Source organism: Platalea leucorodia, assembly GCF_965183815.1.
Source record: "Platalea leucorodia genome assembly, chromosome: 4".
NCBI lineage: Eukaryota > Metazoa > Chordata > Aves > Pelecaniformes > Threskiornithidae > Platalea > Platalea leucorodia.
Window position 1 is genome coordinate 75,242,795 of NC_138826.1, and position 21,874 is coordinate 75,264,668.

Genomic DNA, 21,874 nt, shown 5'->3' on the forward strand with positions numbered 1-21,874 from the left:
TTGTACAGTCTCACAGTTGGTGAATTGATGGAAAATCTTTGTGTCCTGTAAAAATTTCAGGGTTTTAGAAAGTGCCCAATTCTACATCAGAATGGAGCTAACAACCAGCTTCATCCATCCCCAAAACAAAGAAAAAGCCAGAGAGCAAGGCTACCCAGCTGGATTTTGGGAGACTGAAATTTAAATGCCGCCTCTTATTTTAGCAGAGAGTGAATTCCACTTGTAGATTATGATTCATGGTTAACGTAGGGCTATTGCTTTTTTCTGAAATTAATCTTTCTTTTTGGGCAGAAATTCCATCCTTGGTAAAACTGATGCACATTTTTGTGAAAAAAGTTGACTTCCACAAATAAGTATTTTATATGTAAAAAAAATCTTTCTTAGGAAATTCCAGATTCTGTATTTTCTGGCTGTCAGTCAGTACAAAAGAAAAAACTTTTTTCCACCTTTATAACTGAATAACTATTTTTTTACACATTCCAGAATTTCTAATAATCTTAAATATCAGCACAGTAAAAACAGTTTTGAAAACTTGCAAAGATGTAAAACCCCAAAAGTGCTTCTACAGCAGTCTCAAATTCTAGCATTGCAGGCTTAATTGAAAACAATTTACTCTGCAATGACATGTCTGTTAAACTGAGACAAATCTTTGATGGTATGATAGTACTAGATCCTCTTCTGTGGATCTCCAGTTCTTGTAAAATTTTCCTACAGTAACTACCAAGATTCTTAATGTTTTAATGGTTGCATTTCTGGCCATCAATAAAAGTATGATTGTAATGAGCATTCTTCCTGTCCAAGAGCTGGAATAAGAGAATATGATATTTCATATGTAGCTTTCGCTCAGAATAGCCACAAAAGTAGGAATTATGTGATAAAGTGTAACATTTAGCTGGAGAGATCTCACTATGCTGTAGGTAAGTACTGGAAAGAAAACTGAGATATGATCCTTAAAAAATATTTTTGAGCAATGCCTGCTAATGATAAAAAAAGCTGGAAGCATTGTAGTGTCATTATTATTGACCATCTTAAATGAGGAATTAGTCAAGAGACTGGTAATTCAGCTAAATGTAGAATGGGAAAGTTTAGAAGTAGAAATAGCATAATCAACTTCATATACATATGGGTAGTTACAGTTATGAGGAATTCTGAAGGCACACAGGCTGCCAGGACAGAGTTCTGCAGATAATTGGGTTGACACTACAGCTTTGTTTATGCTCTTTGTGAAGGAATCACAGCACAGATAATGACAGCAGTGAAGACGTAGGAACAGGGGCTTCAGCACAGTGACTGACCTCGACTACAAACCTGCTGAGACTGCTAGCCAGAGTCAGGTTGTAAGACTGTACCACCACATTGTCTGCAGTTCGTAAATTGTAGCGAGAGCTACAATATAACTGTAGATACACAGCTACAGCCTCGCTAGCAGTCAGACCTTCAGTTATTGGGTACATGTGCCACAGCTCCTATTTTTCAACTTGTATTACTCCTGTGGTTTTAGTGTGAGACTGACTCCTCTGAAATCTAGCATTCAACTGATTTTTTTTTTTTTTTTTTTTTTCTTCCCAATCTGAGTTTCAACAAGCTTCTCATCCCAATCTACTTCTTTCCAATGCATATCTTCTCCATGCCAGTCTATCTGTTGTTGTTACCTTGTTTTGGTTCAGGCACTTTGCTATTCCACATTGCCTTTGGTTAGTCAGTGAATGGAGTTAAGTTTCTGTCATCACAAAGGCAAGAACAGCAAATTTCGGTTGAGTAAGGATTCATCCCTTTATATTTTTGGTAAAAGGAGTTTGAATTCTGGTCGCTGCTCTATGTTTGTATACAGTCATGACAGTTTATGTGGACTGCCATAAGCAGAAGACTACAGAGTTATGGTCATTTTTGGGTGCTGCTTTTTCCTCTGGTCAAATTTCAACTTGTATCAAACTTTTTTTTCAGCATAATAAAAGGTTCGAAAGTACCCCCATATCAGAAAAGCCTATAATCTAGTAATAGATAGAGGCTGTGGATGTGGATTTCTAAAGCAGAAAAAAAACTGAAATTTGATCGTATATCTCCTGTGAGTGCTCTAATTTCTGTATCATTTTGTGCAAGACAGGCACTTCTACCAGCCTAGATTAAAAATAAAAACAAAACAACCCCCAAAACGTAGCTAGCTGTTTCCACTGTGTTCTGGAAGAAGCCTCATCCAGTAGGGATGTGATGTATTTTCTAGGGACAGGAAGATCACAAATTCCCAGAGAAGGCAGTGTGCTTCTATCTGGATAGTGTATTTCTAGATAGTTCACAAAGGTTCAGGGGCATTTTGGTCTACCTTGTTTTAATGCAAACTAACATTGAGACAAAGTTCTTAAGAGAACTTTGAGACATGCTGAGAAAAAAAGCTGCTCCCAGACTGCCCTAGCACAAGCAAAGCCTATGTTTTCTTGTATGTGTATAGATGAGCTACACCAAGTTCTGCGCCTTGATAGAGAAACATTCAGTGCACACCGGTCAAAAGACAAGATGGAATAAAAACTACAGAGTTTCACATGTTTGAGATATGCTGCTTTATTCAAAGGAAAAGTTTTAATATGTGGGTATCGTCAGGGTGCACTCAGGGCTGGTGACTCCCTGGGGGCGAAGGTGTCAGGAGCCACAGGGGCTACCTGGGGTGGCAGGGCAGGCCTTCACCAGCTAGGGTTTGTCCCACCACTGCTGTGAGGGAGCAGGGCAGGCTGGGGGGGCAGCTGGGGGCAGCCCTGAGCACAGCGCATTAGGCAAGTACGTGATCCTAAGGCAGGTCCAATGTCAAGCCAGGAAGTCAGTCCACACGTTGGGGTCAGGATCAGGCCTGGTGAGGTTAATCAGGAACCAAGAGCAGATCACCAGGACATCCACGGTGATGAGGCAGGTCTGAAGTGAAGCTGGGAAGTCAGTCTGCAAGTCAGGGTCCAGACCATTGGGGTCCTTGGCCAGGTATGGGCACAGATGTGGCAGTTAGAGATGGACACTCCCACAGCTTGTCTCAGGCAGGAACTGAGGGCCCAGGGCTGAGTTGAAATGGGGCTGCTGGGCCCATGGGCATGAGTGTGGGTAGGGGCCCCAGGTGAGGCTGTTCAGGGACAGTAAGACCTATTGCTGTACTCAGCACTGTGACAGATACTGATAAAAGCGATAAAATACATAAACTGGAAGCTGAATTGAAATGTGGTTGTTATTTGACCTGTTATTGCAGAAAAGAAGAGTAAGATCAACAAGGAACACTTAGTAGATTGCTTTGCATGTACTTCATATACAGGTTCTCAATATATGTGTGTGAGCATATTTCATCTGCATTTATAGCTGTATGTCTTGGCTGGCATGTGCATAGAGAGAGTATTCCACCACAGGATCCCTTCCTGAAGATTCCCAGTGCTGCATGCTGCAAGAGCAGATAGGATTTGTAAAAACCCATGTTTGCGTGACTTTTAATGGTCTAGCTATGCGGTACCAAAGTACAGGGACAATACTGGTAACCGTAGGGCCTGAACTATTAAGAGTGCTGTGCATGCTGTGCATGAACTATTTAGAGCGCTGTGCACGTTAGTCTACTCCTGCCTTACGGAGAAGACAGAACCTTAACTTCTGCAATCTCATTATATTTAAATGTGAAATAGGCATTAAGCAGCTCAGGTCTTGGAGGTGAAGGGATTGGAATAATTCAGCCATTTTTCCCATAAAGTCTCCTTATAGCAGAAACCTGGAAGATTGGACAAGGGATAGCTGCTCTCTCACCTAGTTTGCCTGAACATAATTTTTGGTAAAGTAGTAGGAAGCAATTTGAACAAAGACCAGTTTGGCGAGAGAATTTGTTTGCTTTATCGATTGGTTAAGGTAAGGAAGGGGTAAGGAATATGGCAAGTAAGTGTAGAGCAGTCTTGTGTGGCAGTAATAGAATTGTTTCTTGCTCTTAATCTTCTATTCTGCAGTGTAGGTTAATTTACTATTAATTTCCTAATATATTTATTTTACAAAGTTTAGCAATGCCCACATATATACATACTCACATTTTCTTTGGAATAAAGCAGCATACTCCAAATGTATGAAATTCTGTAGTTTTCATTCCATTTTCTTTTTCATGGATAGTGTGCTTTGCATATTTCTCTGCTAAAGGACAAACAGGGCCTGATGTACAGAGATAAACACAGGGCTGTCTGCAATGTCGGAGTGAGTGGTGGTGCAGAGTCCTGTGTGATCATAGCAATATTATCAGTTTAAAGCAAGCAGTCTGCACACCTTAATCTTGACAGGCATGCCAGCATATTTTCCTAATTGTGATATGAAGTAATTGTGAGATAAGGTAGGTTTAGCTATGTCCCATTTAGGAAGCTGCCGGATCAGCTTAACTGCACTGTCTCTTGAATTAAGTGTTGTATGTATAACTTAAAAATCCTGACAGTTATTCCCTATGTTTGACATGATGGCTGACCAGGAACGCCACATTTGTTTAATTATTAAAAAATGAAAGTAATATCTGTAAAGAGAACAGTGCATTTGCTATGGAAAAACTGAACTTTGATTTAAAAGCCATAAGTATAAATCATCATGTTGCCAGGATGTGTGGCTATTTACAAAAATACAGACAGATACGGAAAGTTTACTTAAATATTTAAAGAAGCACCGTGTTTCTAGCTTAGTGTCAGATATTCATCTTTTTAGAAATAATAAACTTCACATTTACTTTTACAACTGATCTATATTTTGCTTATACAACTCCAGGATTCCTAGAGGTAGGAAATCCAGCAACTTTGTCACGGGTTCTCCTGTAGAAGAGAGGTCCTTTTCTGCCAGGCAGCTCTCCAGCCACTCTTCCCCAAGCCTGTAGCGTTGCATGGGGTTACTGTGACCCAAGTGCAGGACCTAGCAGTTGGCCTTGTTGAACCTCATATAAATGGCCTCGGCCCATCAATCCAGCCTGTCTCAGGTCCCTCTGTAGAGCTTTCCTACCCTCCAGCAGATCAACACTTCCACCCAACTTGGTGTCATCTGCAAACTTACTGAGGGTGCACTCAATCCTCTCATCAAGATCATTGATAAAGATATTACACAGAACTGACCCCAATACTGAGCCCTGGGGAACATCACTTGTGACCGGTCGCCAACTGGATTTGACTCCATTCAGCACCACTCTCTGGGCTCGGCCATTCAGCCAGTTTTTTTACCCAGTGAAGAGTGCACTTATCTAAGCCATGAGCAGCCAGTTTCTCCAGGAGAATGCTGTGGGAGACAGTGTCAAAGACCTTACTAAAGTCCAGGTAGACAACATCCACAGCCTTTCCCTCATCCACCAAGCGGGTCACCTTGTCATAGAAGGAGATCAGGTTGGTCAAGTAGGACCTTCCCTTCATGAACCCATGCTGACTGGGCCTGATCCCCCAGTTGGCCCGCACGTGCTGTGTGATGACACTCAGGATGATCTGCTCCATGACCTTCCCCAGCACTGAGGTCAGGCTGACAGGCCTGTAGTACCCCGGATCCTCCTTCTGACCCTTCTTGTAGATGGGTTTCACATTAGCTAACTTCCAGTCATCTGGGACCTTCCCCGGTTGACCAGGACTGCTGATAAATGATGGAAAGTGGCTTGGTGAGCACGTCTGTCAGCTCCCTCAGTATCCTCAGGTGGATCCCCTCTGGCCCTATAGACTTGTGGGCATCCAGGTGGAGTAGCAGGTCGCTGTTACCTCTTGGATTATTGGGGCTTTATTCTGCTTCCCATCTTTGTCCCCCAGCTCAGGGGCCTGAATACCCTAAGGATGACCAGTCTGACTATTAAAGACTGAGGCAAAGAAGGCATTAAGTACCTCAGCCTTCTCCTCATCCTTTGTGGCGATGTTTCCCTTCACATCCAATAAAGGATGGAGATTCTCCTTGGCCCTCCTTTTGTTGCTGATATACTTGTAAAAACATTTTTTGTTATCTTTAACTGCCACGTCCAGTTTAAGTTCTAGCTGGGCTTTTGCCTTTCTAATTTTCTCCCTGCATAACCTGACAATATCCTTGTAGTCTTCCTGAGTTGCCTGCCTCTTCTTCCAAAGATGGTAAACTCTCTTTTTTTTTCTTTTTTTTTTTTTTTTCCCCTGAGTTCCAGCCAAAGCTCTCTGTTCAGCCAGGCTGGTCTTCTTCCCCGCCTGCTCATCTTTTCATCTTTTGGCACATGAGAACAGCCTGCTCCTGTGCCTTTAAGACTTCCTTCTTGAAAAATGTCCAGCCTTCCTGGACTGCTTTGCCTCCCAAGGGACTCTCTCAACCAGACTCCTAAACAGGCCAAAGTCTGCCTTTCTAAAGTCCAGGGTAGTGGTTTTGCTGACCCCCTCCTTACTGCTCCAAGAATCGAAAACTCTATCATAATTTCATGGTTGCTGTGCCCAAGACGGCCTCCAACCACCACATCACCCACCAGTCCTCCTCTGTTCGTAAACAGCAGGTCCAGCGGGGCACCTCCCCTGGTTGGCTCGCTTACCAGCTGCGTCAGGATTTTAGGAGATAAACTGTAAATGATACTGTTTCTTTATCAGTATAGGCTGTGATAGGAATACTTAGAGTTTGGAGTTTGATGCATCAGTAAATAAGGTTATGTATTTCATGTCTGACTTCTAGAAGATCATCATGTCTGTACTTCTTTTTATATAATTTTAACAAGTAATTTTTAATGGGAAGGAATTTTGTATTGTGTTTGGATTGTAGAAGAGGGTTAAGGTTATTCTACAGAAAGCCTGACATTGAAAATCATTATTTTGCAATTATGTTTACAATTGCAAAGACAGTCCTGGATACACAAGAGATGAATGAAGAAATTAAATAAGGCGCTAACTTAGTTTTTGTATAGAGATCAGGTCTATTCCTAAAAAAAAAAATCTCTGTATTGATAACTCTCTGGAGGGAAACAGCATGACTCTATGTTGTCTCTCTCTCTGGAGAATTACAAAATTGGGAAACTTCTTGGGCATTATTTATTTTCATTTTAACTTATTCTTCCAGTTTGAACTCCTATTTTCAGTTGCCTCTAAAAATTTTCTTGGATTTTAAGCTCAGTGTGACTGCTATAGTAACTTTTTGAACTGCTGAGGTGCAGATAAGGGAGTATAAAAGAGGGAGTTTTTCTTCTTTGCTCTTTACTAAAAGATAAGTAATGCATGCAGTGGAAGTACATTTTAGATTAGAGTGGTAAAGAAACAAATTTGGCTAATATTATTTGGTGTCGAAGTTCACCAAAATTAGAAATAGAAAGCTTTGTGGCATTATCTAATTTATGTGTTACAGGGGAGGAAACCTGTTATCTTTTTTGGTGATGTACTAATTTAATAGGTGATGACATAGACATGGTAGAGACAGAATTATTTTCCAGGAAGGACCACCGTTAGCCAGGAAAACTTTGGCATATTGTATACCTGGAACATGAATAGCCAGAGTAAGGTTGTTATATTATATATAATATTTTCATATAGTTTCTAACCTTCAGTGAAAAACATGATTATTTTTTTCACTTCTTAATTTAGTAGATTAAATGATGAGTTTACTTAAATGGCATTGACATGGATAGCTATATTACCCATAAAAAAATATTTCTATTAAACTCTTGATTTGCAGTGTTGTCTGTTCTGCAGTAAGCTGAAGTTTTATTGGTAATTTCAGGAACATGCCACCCACACACTGAAGCAGCTACTGAAAAGTGCAATATGTATTCTGCCTAGAAAGAATCAGCAGGTGATGATTATACCCTGCTGAACAGTGATGGGAAATAAGTATATGGAAAAAAAACGTGGCTTAATTTAGTGCTATGCTGCATTTTCTGACTGTGTTTTAAGGAATGAAGCTAGGCATTTTGTTCTTGCATATAGTATGTAGCTTCTTAATTTCTAATGTAAATTTCCAGTTGCCCATGATTTCAGATGTCTTGTGGCAAATGCATTTTTACTGTACTAGTTGTACAATCTAGACACCACCACACAGGTATGTAATGTAACCAGAGATGTACTCTATTTATCCTTGGGTATTTTCAGAATTGACTGGACAAGGCCCAGAGCAACCTAATGGTTAAGATAGCTCTGCTTTGACTGAGAGTTTGGATGAGATGATTTCCAGAGATCTCTTTCATATAATTATATATGAACATCTGCATTCTATAATTCTCTGTAAAATTCTAGATATGTGACCTCAGATGAGGTAATTTCTTTAAAAATTTAGGACTGACTCCATTTTCTTCAGTTCATAAATTACTGTTTGTGAAAGTACAGCTATCCCTGTCCAGCACTGTGTAAATCTGTGTACCGCTGGTCTGTGTTGTCTCTTGGTGGGATCATGAAACAGCAAAATCAAATGGGATGAGATAGAGAAAGAAGGGAGGTGTCAAATGATACTGGAATTGTTGATACATGTCAGAAATCATCTGAAGTATCGATGACTATAGTAGTTTTCAAGGTGGACTTCAATTACTATAAAAGATATTCAAATTAATGTTGAGTTGAACACTGTCACATTCCTAACTGAAATATGGCACAGTGATCAACTGGGAAGATCTTAAATAGTGTAAGTATGTTACGTTTTGTTATTTTGTGGTTTGCAATTTAGTCATAACCAGAAGACACACTTTCACAATGTTTTTGCTTTCAGTACTGCCTGACAAATTATGGGAAAATGGAAAAAAAAAATCAATTTGAGTTGCACAGCAAATGGATAGCAATAATGCATAGCAAATAGTTTTGTACATGAAAGAAGTTCAACTTCGTATTAAAAACTTCATGTTTGAACTTCAGCTGCTTCCTAACAGAAATGTTAAAGCAGTATGTTGAAACTTGAAAACTTATGTAGAAGTTCCTGATTAGTCTGACCAAATCGTGTTTACTGTTCAGTATTACATTTTTGGGGAAAAAAGCCATCATATATACTTTGTAGTTGTTTCTATGATAGTAAGAGGAGGAGAAGAGTTTATGGACAAAAAGGCTGGTATTTGAGGTATCTGGAGTTAAGAGATCAGTTGGGTTGTGATATCTGGGCACATGTGATTACTACCTGGATTTACTACACAGATTAGCTATTAAGTCATGCTGCAGTAAGGTTGCAGTTCTATGAAGGGCTATTTAAAGGCACTTGACATTTTGGGACCTTTTTTGAGCCTAGCAACTTTTTTTCTCGTTTGGGGTTTGTTTTTTGGTTTGGTTGTTTTGTTGTTTGTTTTGGTGTTGTTTTGTTTTGGTTTTTTTCTCAAATATATTTGAGAGCCACTGGCAAGCTAATACTGTTTTTTGGTTTTTTTTGGTTTTTTTTGTTTTTTTTTTTACTTTGGTTTTTAGTAGTAGGGAAACTTATGGCTGCATAGAGTAAGTCCCTGGAGAAGTCTGTAAAACTGATAGAACCTGATTTCTTTCTGAAGAAAAGACCTGACTGAAAACTGAGCATTTAAAACAAACAACTTTCTAGTCTGTAACTGTGAATCCTCTCTTGCTGTACGAAAGAAATTGCATGCCTTGGGTTTAATGTCATGTCTGGCTGTTGTATTTCACTGAAAACTTTTATTACCAGTACCCATTATACTGAGTCTGAAAATGAAATAAACCCTGATTCAACAAATTACTTAAGGCTACTTCAGCATAAGCATTAATGTGCTTAATCTCGTTTGGGCTTCCATACATATAAAACTTTATCAGGAGACATGTGTTCACAAAAATCCAAACCCAGTCTAAGGCTAAGAGTTTCGTAAAATCTGAAACTGATTGTTATGACTTTTCCACTATTAATAATTCATAATTAAGGTAAACTCATGAATTGGAAGTCAAATAAATTGAAACTGAAGTTAAGGAGAGTCCATATTTGAGATATCAAAGGGAAATATGTAAGAGTACATTGTTGCATGTTTTCATGATAAGGTGTTTTGGATTTGTTTATTGACAGAAAATGTGATCTGCCAATTCTAGTCAAATACATGTTTTCACTTTAAGGCGTGTCAGAAAGGCAATTCAGCTAGTAAATGAGTAATGGCATGCTTTGTATTTTTCTACTTAGAATGGCGTTAATCATTTGTATTGCTGTAGAATGCAAATGCTCTATTCACTTTCCAGAAGCAATAAGCAGTCCTGATCCATAAAATCTTACAATAATAAGCAGAAATAACAGTAATACTACTAATAATACAGGGAATAGTTGTGTTAATTTGGAAAAAGAGGGAGATAGCTTTTTAAAAAACGTTATAAATGTCTCTCTGTATAACCAGAACAGTCCATCAGGCATTTTGCAGAGTTTTTCAACATAAAGGATGTAAGTGTGAAGACACTGAGGTAAATTAATAATTTTATAGAGTTATTGTTTTTGCATTGTGATGAATAAATATTGACAGCAGAAAGTTCATTCAGAAACCTATCTGGGTGCTTGTGCTCCCTGTATCAATGAGAAAGTGTGGACATCTCTGAAGATGTTCAATTGATTGCTCTTTTATGTTGAACAGGAAGCCACTGGAAGCCAGCCAGCATGAGACATGAAGTAGAGGGATGTGTTTGACTACGTGCCTAGCTTTTGAGCTGAATTTGTGTGCAAATTAAAGACCAGGGCACTTACAGAGGGTACGCAGCTGACAGAGCAGGAGGCCTTCCTTCACTCCTTTCTGCCCACTCCCAAAGTGGACGGATTGAGTGTATGGTTTTTATGTTTCTTTTGAATGTAATAATGCTCTATTGTAAAGTGCATGAACAATTTTTGAGCTGCCTCTTAAGGATAGCTATCTTAACATCTCTCTTCTAAGGACAATTATTTCTCATCAGGACTGTATGACCAAAGAAGAACTGCAGACGCTCCACAGTTTGTATTGTAAGCGGCTAGAATCTCATTTTTGACCCAGAAGGATCCACTGCCAGGTGTTTCCTGTTGTCCAGCTTTAGGTGGTTCCACAAAACATGCAGGCTTTCTGAGTAGCAGATTTCTTTTTCTGACCAACTCTGTTTCCTCATCATGAAATTATGAAAGGATCTTAAGTTTGCAAATTACTTGAGTGTATATTAACTTTAAGCATTTACATTGCTATTTTGAAGTCAAGTTACTGATTTGTTGAAATATCAGAAATTAGTTGAATCGGAACCTAGAGCGATAGAATCAGTAGGTAAAGAGTTTTGTGTGTTTTTTTACAATCTAGTTTGTGTGAAACACTGACATAGTAGTTTGTTCGCATATGAAGGAAGGTGACACAGCCTTAATAGAGAATATCTGTGGTAAAAGTATTACATACAGCTACTGTGACTGCAAATCTGGGGCAAGATTCCTGAATTCTGGCCAAATAGACACATGACTCTGTGGTAGCTGTTCTGAAACTGGAATCTTGCACTGAACCTACAGAAAGTTTTCTAAGTGCAAATTTCATTGAAAATGTGACATTGGTTCCCTTATAATCCTTATTCACTTCATTTTATACAATCTCCTCATTCTCAGTTTCCATTATGCTTTTGAGCTGAATTTGTGTGCAAAATAAAGACCAGGCTTTTCAATTTTCACTATCACTAAGGCTGCATATTTGTAATAAATAAGTAGATTTTCATACCATAGAAATCATTATAGTAACAATTAAAGCAGTAGAGCTTTGAGATAAAACAGTGGGATTCCTTATTTAAAGAGCTGTAAGGAAGTAGCATGTTTATTAGCTGAATGTTTCTCCTTCAGTGATGAGTAGTGAATTAGGTAACTATGCTGATGTATTGTCCTGTCGTGGTTTAACCCCAGCTGGCAACTAAGCACCACACAGCCACAAGCTCACTACCTCCCAATGGGATGGGGGAGAGAATCAGAAGAGTAAAAGTGAGAAAACTCGTGGGTTGAGGTCAAGACATTGTAATGTAAAGCAAAAGCCGTGCACGCAAGCAAAGCAAACCAAGGAATTCATTCACTGCTTCCCATCAGCAGGCAGGTGTTCAGCCATCTCCAGGAAAGCAGGCAGGGCTCCATCACGTGTAACAGTTACTTGGGAAGAAAAACGCCATAACTCTGAATGTTCTCCCTCTTCCTTCTTCTTCCCCCAGCTTTGTATGCTGAGCATGACATCATATGGTATGGAATATCCCTTTGGTCAGTTGGGGTCAGCTGTCCCAGCTGTGTCCCCTCCCCAATTTCTTGTGCCCCCCCAGCCTCCTCGCTGGTGGGGTGGGGTGAGAAGCAGAAAAGGCCTTGACTCTGTGTAAGCACTGCTCAGCAATAACAAAAACATCTCTGTGCTGTCAACCCTGTTTTCAGCACAAATCCAAAACATAGTCCCATACCAGCTACTGTGAAGAAAACTAACTCTATTCCAGCCAAAACCAGCACATGTCCTTATATTTCAGTCTTAGCGAATTGAATTAAACATGTCCAAGTCAGTCTTCATACAATTGTCAAGTATGTAGGCAGAATGATAAGATAGCACTGGATGATGGAACTTTTTGTATCCATAAAACTAAGTATCCATGTTATCCATGGTATAAATGTTAGTGGGCTTTGGCACACTTTTGGCCAGGAAACAGCAGAGTTCATAGGATCCCATTCAGAACTATGGTTCTGAACTGTGGTTCGAAATAGGAAATTACTGGGTTCTTTAAGAACATGGGAGATATGGACAGCATTGTATTAACATTTCTCTACTACTATTGTGCATATTTCTCCTGTTGTATTTATTTATTTTACAGTTTTTCAAATACTGATTCTAACTTACAGTATGAATTTGCCTCTGATTGTCTCTTACTGTTAGGTTCAATTTTCACACTGCTGAAATACCATACTTACTGTAGACAAAGGTTATTATGTTCTATTTAGTTAGAAAGTACTAACTTTTACAAAATTTGCATGATCCTGGGACTTTTAAAGAACAACTTCAAAATGTTCTTCTGTTGATCTTATATATCATTTTCTCTTCAGTTGTGTACCAGATAAAGGTATGATTCACAACAAAGTTGTTCATTTCTCATAATATGACTTTCAATAACTTTAATATTTGGAAAAACATTTTCTTGTTCTTTCTGCTTTACTGTGGGAGCATGTGTAGGAGGGGTTTCTTTTAAGAGAGTCTTGGCTTACACTATTGCAATAATAACTTTTATACCAAACATAATTAAATTTTTATTTCTTCAGTATCTAACTGAAAAACTTTTAAACATGGGAGATTCCCTTTCCTGAAATAGCAAATGTTTATTTGTAGCTTCTATTAAATCCATTGTGTATGGCATCAAGTAATTGGTTTCTACTGTGCAAATTTGTGAAAGTATTTACATGGCTTCAGAACAAGATGCATGGACAGATACAGAATATTTTCTGAAAATGCAGAGATTATTTGTAACAGGTAATGGATTAATACACTTTGGTGCTAAAGCTTTCTTTTCAAAGCAAATGTCTTCCATAATGTCTCTTTCTAGTGATGTTATCTGCCCTCCAATCAAGTCAGTTTGCAGTTCTAGCATTCTTTTCTGCTTTATGTTAATAGTGAAAACTACTGTTCACACAGATGACGTGTTTTGCTTCCAGATCTACTTAGGTGTTCAATTCCTCTCTCCCCTCCATAGCAACCCATATATTTTTCATTTACTAGCACAGTAATTGATAGGAATGGAGCTATAAAATGTGAGAAAATTTCAGCCTGTCTGCTTAATATAGTGTGCTAATTTTTTTCTGCATTTTCTGTCTAGTAAATAATAACTCCACTTAAGGGTTTCTCAATATCTAACATTTTCTATGGTTTTGGCCATCTAATATAATATTTATAACATGAGGGATTATTTTTACTTCATGTTTACTGCTTCTGTTGGAAAGCTAAGATTGGTATGTTTTAGTAGAGTAGGAGACAAAACTTGAAGAGCTGGACCAAGCCTGTGTGTATTTCAGCTGGGGAGAAGCATGAATGGTTCACTGCCTTGTGGTCCAAAGGCAGAATAATAAATTCTCATTTGCTCTTTCTGTGCATATTTCACACCTACTCAGAAGCCCATTCAAAAATGTTAACCCAAAGTGCAAAATATTTCTTATATTGGCTTAGGGGAAAGTGATTTAATAGTGACTTTAAAAAAATTTTTTTGTGATGCTCAAGATGAATCTGTCAGTTGTTAGTCGCATACTATTGGTATCCTTGTAAGTCAGGATATCTACCACACTTTCTATAAAACTGTTGTGATCCTTTTCTTACAAATAAGAAAACGCGCTTTGTTTTTTTTTTTTTTTTTTTAGTGAAGACGTCTGATTATGTAACAAACAGATATTGTGTAAAATGTCCCTTCATAACCACCTTCAAATATTTGGGCTGTTACTGAATGAAATCCAGAGCCTGACAAAGTACACATGTATGTATCAGTCTCTGTGAAAGTGGAAAGCAGTTTCTTTCTTCTGACCCCAGTAGATACCAGAAGAGCCTTCCTCCTGTTGTTCTATGTGTTTTGAACTTTGAAGCTGACACCCTTGAAACTGTGACACTCTTCTGAACCTCTTCAGTCACCTTCTGAGACATCTTCTGGCCCAAACGTCTCACTTTTCAATGAGTTATTTTATCTCTTACTGGAGAAAGTCTTGTATGAGCTATGAAAGGGTATCCGAATACTTTGACAAAGATTAATTCGTAGTTTTGTTATCATACTTAGTAATGCAAAATATTCTATTATTAATTTTTTTCTTCCCAATTTTTTTAATTTACCAAAATTTGCCCCATGTATTGAGCTAACTGCTTGGGGGGTGTGTGTGTGTGTGTGTGCGCGTTTAAAACCTAGGCATTAGAACATAAGCAACTTGCAGACAAGTATTGTTTCCATGGAGCTCAGGTTTCAGCTCATTTTATCTTTTTAATATAATAGCCTTTATTTTAAATAGGCATTTTCCTATAGCTTGATATTCAAACGACATGTTTTTTTGTTTAACGTTGTTCATGAAAACCAAAAAAAATGGGAGGATATTTAACCTGGAAATTACTTTCTAGTTTGTAATTGCATTTTGTTCAGCTAAACTAAGAATCATTTATTAAACCAGTTATTATATTATGCTACATTGCCACACATAACCATTAGCATTTGCATAAACCAGATTATGTAGACTTGTGGTATGTTCTTTGTCACGGTGAGTTATTTATTAGAGGAAGCATCTGCTCTTTTTCATGGCCTGAACGTTGTATGCATGGGAAAGCATGTAACATGACTACAACAATCTAACTTCATTTGAAATTCTGAATATCTGCCAGATAGAATTATGAAAACTCTGCATAAAACACAGTGATATGTTTCTGCTGCTGAGGTTAACACTGCATTCATTATGCTCACAATTTACCCATATTTTCAGACATTTATAGTTTAGGCTACATTAGTGAGTTTTGTATTGTAAAGCTTTGTAGGACCTTTAGCTTTCAGGGACTGACGTCTGTAGAGTTTTCATATGAAATTTTAGATTCTAAACAAGATATGTGAAAATATGCATTTGAAAAGGACCTAACATTTAAACCTACATTTGGGGTGCTATGTAAATAATGCTCGTTTTTCCTCAAACACAAAGTTTGAAAAAGCAGATCTAACTTTTTAAAATGGTTTCTGAAAAAATATTCATCTTTACATTTCTAACAATATAAATATACAGAACAACAAATCTAGCATGTTTTTTAAAATGAACATTTTTCTCAGCTCTGTGGAAGGCTTACTGAAACTTACTCACAAAGGCTGTTTCAGGTGCTGGAGGGAGAGAATTATTTCAGATATCTTTGTACATGTATTATTCCTACAACAGCAAACCCACTGTTTCAGATGCTTGGTGAGAGGGTAAAAGAGAATACCCTTCTAAAATCTATATTATAAATACTTTGTGCAGACTAGAGTAGATCCTCCAGTGTCATTACCCTTAAATGAGATTACTGAGGATTTTCCAGATTCTGTAATATACGATGAAGTGAACCTTATTATCTGTTCTATGACAAATTACATATTCAAGTGTTTCTAGCTGTCATAACAATGAACATTTATCTTAGTTTGACTCATGAAAAAAGATTCTAATTACACCATACTATAAAAATTACTTCCGTTAAATTATTAGTAATAGATAAAAGTGTTTTTACTAGCCATAAAATTATAGTAATATTCCTGATTTCTTTCAATGGAGAGGCAGTCAAAATAAATATTTCTCCATCTAATTGTGTTTTGGGGTTATGATGACATAGGAAATACTTTTAATTGTTTTTGCTTGGTACATTATTGTGACAAACTCGCACAACACCCTTCAGGTCTGGGCATTCTCCCCACCACCTTGCTGCATGTTGAAAAACTAACCTAATTATCTTCACTGGTCAGGACTTCTTTCTTGCTTGAATTCTTGATTCCTCTCAGCAACCTTTCATTACTTATCATGAATATTTCAGTGTAAAGTGTCCCAATCTAACGATGTTATACGTCAGTCTGTTTACAAACATCAAGTAGTATGTTTGATGCAAAAACATTCAGACTAGATATAAGGAAGACATTTTTTACAATGAGGGTCGTTTACACTGGAACAGGTTCCCCAGAGAGGTGGTAGATGCCCCATTCCTGGAACCATTCAGGTCAGGTTGGATGGGGCTCTGAGTAACCTGATGTAGGTGAAGATGTCCCTGCTCATTGCAGGGCGGTTGGACTAGATGACCTTTAAAGGTCCCTTCCAACTCAAACGATTCTATAATTCTATGATTCTATGACATAAATGGGATAAATGCAATAGTCATTGCTCACTCTCATGATATTCATCAGCTTTGGGTTGACAGAAGGTTTGGGATCAATAACTCTCCAAAGTTTTATTAATAGAAGTATCATAGTACTCTCCTAAAGAACAAATAGGCAGGATTTATTGCACTGTGGTGGAAGAAGAGCCACTTGGATTCTTCATGCTGGTCCTCTGGCATGCAGCAAGCCAGGGGAGAAGATATGACACCCTGGTGGATCTCAAGGGGTATGTCAGAATGTAATAGCATTACTTCATTATCTATATAAATGAAACAGAAATTTTCTAAAGATGGCAGATATATTGCATTCTTCCTTTCTACATTTATGAGAATATTTCTCCTTTAAGGTTTATTATTCAGAAGAAAGGAAACCCTGGATATCTTACTTCCACTTCTTGTTTGCAGATAATCAATAATTATAGCTGTAAAGTTTTCTTTAAAAGTCTGAATTATCTGAAAATATAATTTAAGACCATTGAAACTCCTCCCTAATCATTCTCTTTCTAAACCAGTGTCCTTAACTTATATTTTCAAGTATAAATATGCTTAAGGGCATTCTTGCTCCCCAAACTTTCTAAAAAAGTGCCTTAGGTCTAAAATAACTATTTTTTCTAATGGTTGTGATTCTTATTAGATGTCTTACATAAATTGTGAGGACAGTCAGTGTTTAATGAGAAGGAAGTCGTATATCAAAAGAGAGACTTAAGCAAATACAGATCTAGTAAATTTTCAAATAACAGGATACGGTGTGGCCTTCAACTGTGAATAGCCTAGACTCCAGGAGCTCAAGACAACTGTTAATAAATTTAGAATTTATAAGTTATAAATAAATAATTGTCTGGTGAGACACAGCATACCTACATCAATTATCACTCTGATGAATAAGATGTAACAATACATCTTTAAAGAACAGTTTTTCGGATGTTCCTCATCTGGCACTTATGTCTGATGTGTTGTCCCATGTTCCAGGGAAGTAATAAAACTTCAGCTGACCTGATTTATATAGGAAAGGAGATGGATGATATGAAAATTTTTCAGTTAAATACAAAATCTATCTTCTTGTCAGAATGTCAGTTCAGATTAGATGCCTACGGAGCTTCTATCATTTTATTCTTAGGTCATACAAACACAAATTTGTATATACTACTTATATCTCAGTCCTTGAGTATACATCGTTCAGATTGATCCTTATAAGGAATGCAAGAGTATCTAGAAGGCAGAGCAAGGGTACCTAGAAGCTTGGCAGAAACACAGCAAAAAGGCCTAACTCAACATTATGTAGTTACTGAAGATTTCGTCATGTTATGGAATATTGTTTCATGCTTGTATGTAACCATTTGTAATTGCCATATAGCTATTTTAGAAGCAAATTCATTCCCACTGATCAACAATCACATCCTCCTCCTCCCCCCGTTTCTATTTTCTAGTCCTGTTTAGGTTTCAGGTTGCATACGATAGGTACTACCATCAAGGACATGCTCAGAAGAGACCCAGCTGGCTGGAGGCCTCTGAGTAAGGGCCATGGTGTGTGCCTGGCATGTGCTCTGCAACTTCAATCTTGCATTGCTGTTTCTTTCTACAAGGCAAAAATCTAATTTATATTTTAACAGTATGGGCAACTGTTCTCTAATGCTTTCCCAGTGACTCACCCACTCTCACTCTTCTCTTTTTCTCTCACTTCTATTGTGTATGTATTTTTATCCTTTCCACAAAAATACTTATTTTAATGTACTGGCAGCCCAGCACATTACTTTTATGAAACTGTAATTTCAAATAAAGACTAATTCTGACTTGATAGTGGTGGTCAGTTACATGTGTCATCTTCAACTTTTTGGATTAGTTTACAGAAATTCGAGATTGAATAATCTCTAATTTAAAAAAAAAATAAACTAAAATTCTTTCAATTTCAGGACTAAAGATTATTCAACTATAATGGAAGAGTATTTCTTCAGAAGGTTTTATTATGCAGATGAAAATATCTAGGACATGTAGGATTACTGTAGAGTTGCTGCTCATTGCAGTGGGTGAGGTGAGACAACAGAACTGATATTATTGAGAAGAATGCTGAAGAGCTTTTAGTCTTAGAAAAAAAACAGAATCACATTGCTCGATGCCTGATACTTGAATTAGTTTAGAGCTTAGAAATTTCTAGAATATGCTCAGTACCTGCAAAGTGGAGAACACATGGCAGCAACCAGAAGACTTTACATTGCTTTTCTCCAGCAATGAGAAGTTTGTCTTTTTTTGCTACATATGCACTTTTTAATTAAGGCTTACCGTCTTCACTTAATCAGTTGATAGAATTCCAGACTTTTTAAAGTATTAACAATTCTTTTTTGACTCTAACTTACTTAAGTTCTGCTTGGCATGCTACTATCATATTTGCTTTATTAGGGAGAGATTTATGAAGAATTTACTTGTCAGTAATTTACATTCCAACCATTTTCTCAGTAACGCCATCATTTTTATTTATTCTTCTCTGACATTTATATTCTTGCAATGATAATTACAGAATGTTGAATAACATTCAGAAAATCAACTTGAATGTTAAGAGCAATTAGGAAATGAGTAGAGTACAAAAGAGGGAACATCATTATGTCAGTATGAATACTTGGTGAGCCCTCATCTTGAATGCCATTTTGAAAATCTGATCCCTGTCACATCACTGAAGACTGAGAGGGTGAGGGGTGACAGGGATGGTCAAAAGCCTGGAACAGCTGGGTGAGTAGATTAGAATGTCTCTCTCTCTCTAAAGGAGAGGGCAAGGAAAGTGTGACAGAGGTCTGTGAAATCACAAGGAGAGGATAAGTAAAGAACAACCATTCCTTGCCTTCTAAAGTACAAGAATTAGGGATGTCAAACTTGGTGAGATGGCTAAAACCAAAATGGGGTGCATGCAGACTGTAAAAAGTGACATGCTCTAAAGGCAATTTGAGAAGGTAATTTTAGAAAGTTTGATTGGTGGACATGCAAAACAAAGTCAGCACCTTCTGATTATGAAGTGTGGGACCCTCAAAGGGTTGTAGAAGGAGAAGTACTACTACGTGCTTGTCCTGGTCTTGTGCTGGTCTAACTGTTGCAAAGCAGGTATGGCAAGACCAGTTATGTTGGAACGTTTGCTAAATACAAAGTTCGATGAATAAAGACATTTCTGTAACTAAACAAGAACTATATTACACAACAATTTAAAGAAACAAGAAATGTTATCTTCTAGCATGTAAGTAATTCTTTCAGTCTGTTACAATTTGGATTTCAGCAGAATGTGTTGTTTAATTTGCTGAATTTTAAACCCTGCTAGCCGGAGTTATTGAACCTGGCTCTTTTCCTGAGTCGTTTGAGAAATATCTCTCTTACCTACTTAAATTTTTGCATTTCAGGAATCTTATTCAAAGAAGAGAGGTTATGCATTGGAAGCAATACCCTCTGTACCTCTGGATGCAGTTCCTTCAGAAAATGACAGCAGTCTTTGTGATTCAATAGACATAGCAGTGACCAAAAAACCTTGTTCCCTAGAGATAGCAAGAGTACCTTCCTCAAGACCAGGTAAATCATCAAATAATCCTTTACATAGTCTTTGGTGTAAGTGTAATGTTATAAAAGGTATAGAATTATATATAGAAGGTATAGGTTTATATTTTTAAGAATACACTACTCTGTTTACTTATCACAGCATGATTATAGTCTTCCATTAGCTACCATAAGAGCTTAATATTAGAATAAAGATTGATAACAAAATGCTGTAGAAGGGAAAACAAAGCAGAGGTTTAAATAATTTCCTAGATAAATATGAGAAGATTGCAAAAAGCTGAATTGGAAATCGAATTTCTTTAAGCCCAGCCTTTTGCAGTAATCTATTTACCAACCTGTTTCTGTTTTTTAATGAAGTGCTTAGCAACAACATTATATAACTAATTCAAAATTTAAAGTACTCTATATTTCCATGTTACATAAAGGAAGATCTGCTCTGTTTTTGAAAATGAAACAGTGAATAAGAACTGATAGAAATATTAAATGACACTTTAGCAGAGTGCTGTTTGTATTTTACAGGTTTGAACAGCAATGAGTTACTATAGTTAAAAAACAATAGAATTATGCTGAGTCAGATGAATGATATTATCTGTAAGGATTCTACTTATGTTCTCCAAAATTATGTGCTCTCTTCCATTATCCTTGTTTGAACTCTTCATTAGTCACCACCTGGTACAGGAATTTCAGAATATAATCATTTCACTGTAAGTAATTGGGCTGAGAGTATGCTTTGACAAATGACAGTTCTCAGCAGCACAGACCTATTTGAAATGGGCAGTTGACTTTTGACCTGTGCTATCTTGATTATGAATCATGATTTGGGAAATATACAGGAATGACAGATGACTGTTGACTAACATCATGTTACCTATCTAGTCTGTGTAAGGGGAAGCACCTTCTTGATTTCACAGCTGAACTAGAATTGGAAGAGTGACAGAGCTATATCAGGCATAGTATATAAGGGCCAGATATCAAGATACAGCTTTGGAGTCTGCAAGGTGAGGTGGAGTGGATCATAATTCCCACCTCTCCATAAAATTTGGGCTAAAGAAGACTTGAGGGAACCTGCATTATGAACAGTGATCTAAAAGGTGGCACAAAATATAATAGCATCCTTATAGTGTAGTTGCACAGAGTAGACCAGAATCTGACTTGAACACCAGCATGACCACTTGTGTAGCTGAAGGTTTACTTTGTTGATGGTTTTTTGGCTCTGATAATCTAAAAAATTAGCAGACTGTGCAGGACAATATTATGGGTTGTCATTCAGTAAAGGAAGAAAATACCAAATTATCCTTGTTTTTCATACTTCTACTTGATTAATCACCATAAACATACTTATTGCAATGGGAAGACTGCCATACCTCTACCCCGTAAATTGGCCAAGGGAGTTCATTATCTGCCTCCACAGTAATGGGGCTCAACTACAAAGCTTTCCATTGTAATTAATAAAAAAAAAAAAAATAAAAAAAAAAAAAAAAGATAGCCTTTTCGCTAGTTAAAGTACCAGGCTTTGGAAGTGTGCTGTCTTCTGAACATAGGCATTTTTCTTAGGCATAGTAAGTCTGTTAAGACTGTTATGAAAAACAGATCCTAAAAAGGACATTTTTAGGTCTTAATCTGGAAGTATGTTTTGTGTGTGGTTAAATATGGTGTGTATCA

The 21,874-nt window shown here is 37.4% G+C and overlaps 1 protein-coding gene across 1 annotated transcript in view; it reads left to right on the forward strand.

Moving 5' to 3' along the window:
- ANKS1B (ankyrin repeat and sterile alpha motif domain containing 1B) overlaps window positions 1-21,874 on the forward strand; it is a gene marked incomplete at both ends in the record, with an annotated part of 442,459 nt that overhangs the window by 111,029 nt on the left and 309,556 nt on the right. The window contains 1 exon segment of the mRNA XM_082308774.1: window positions 20,062-20,227. Coding sequence (XP_082164900.1) covers window positions 20,062-20,227 — 166 coding nt within the window.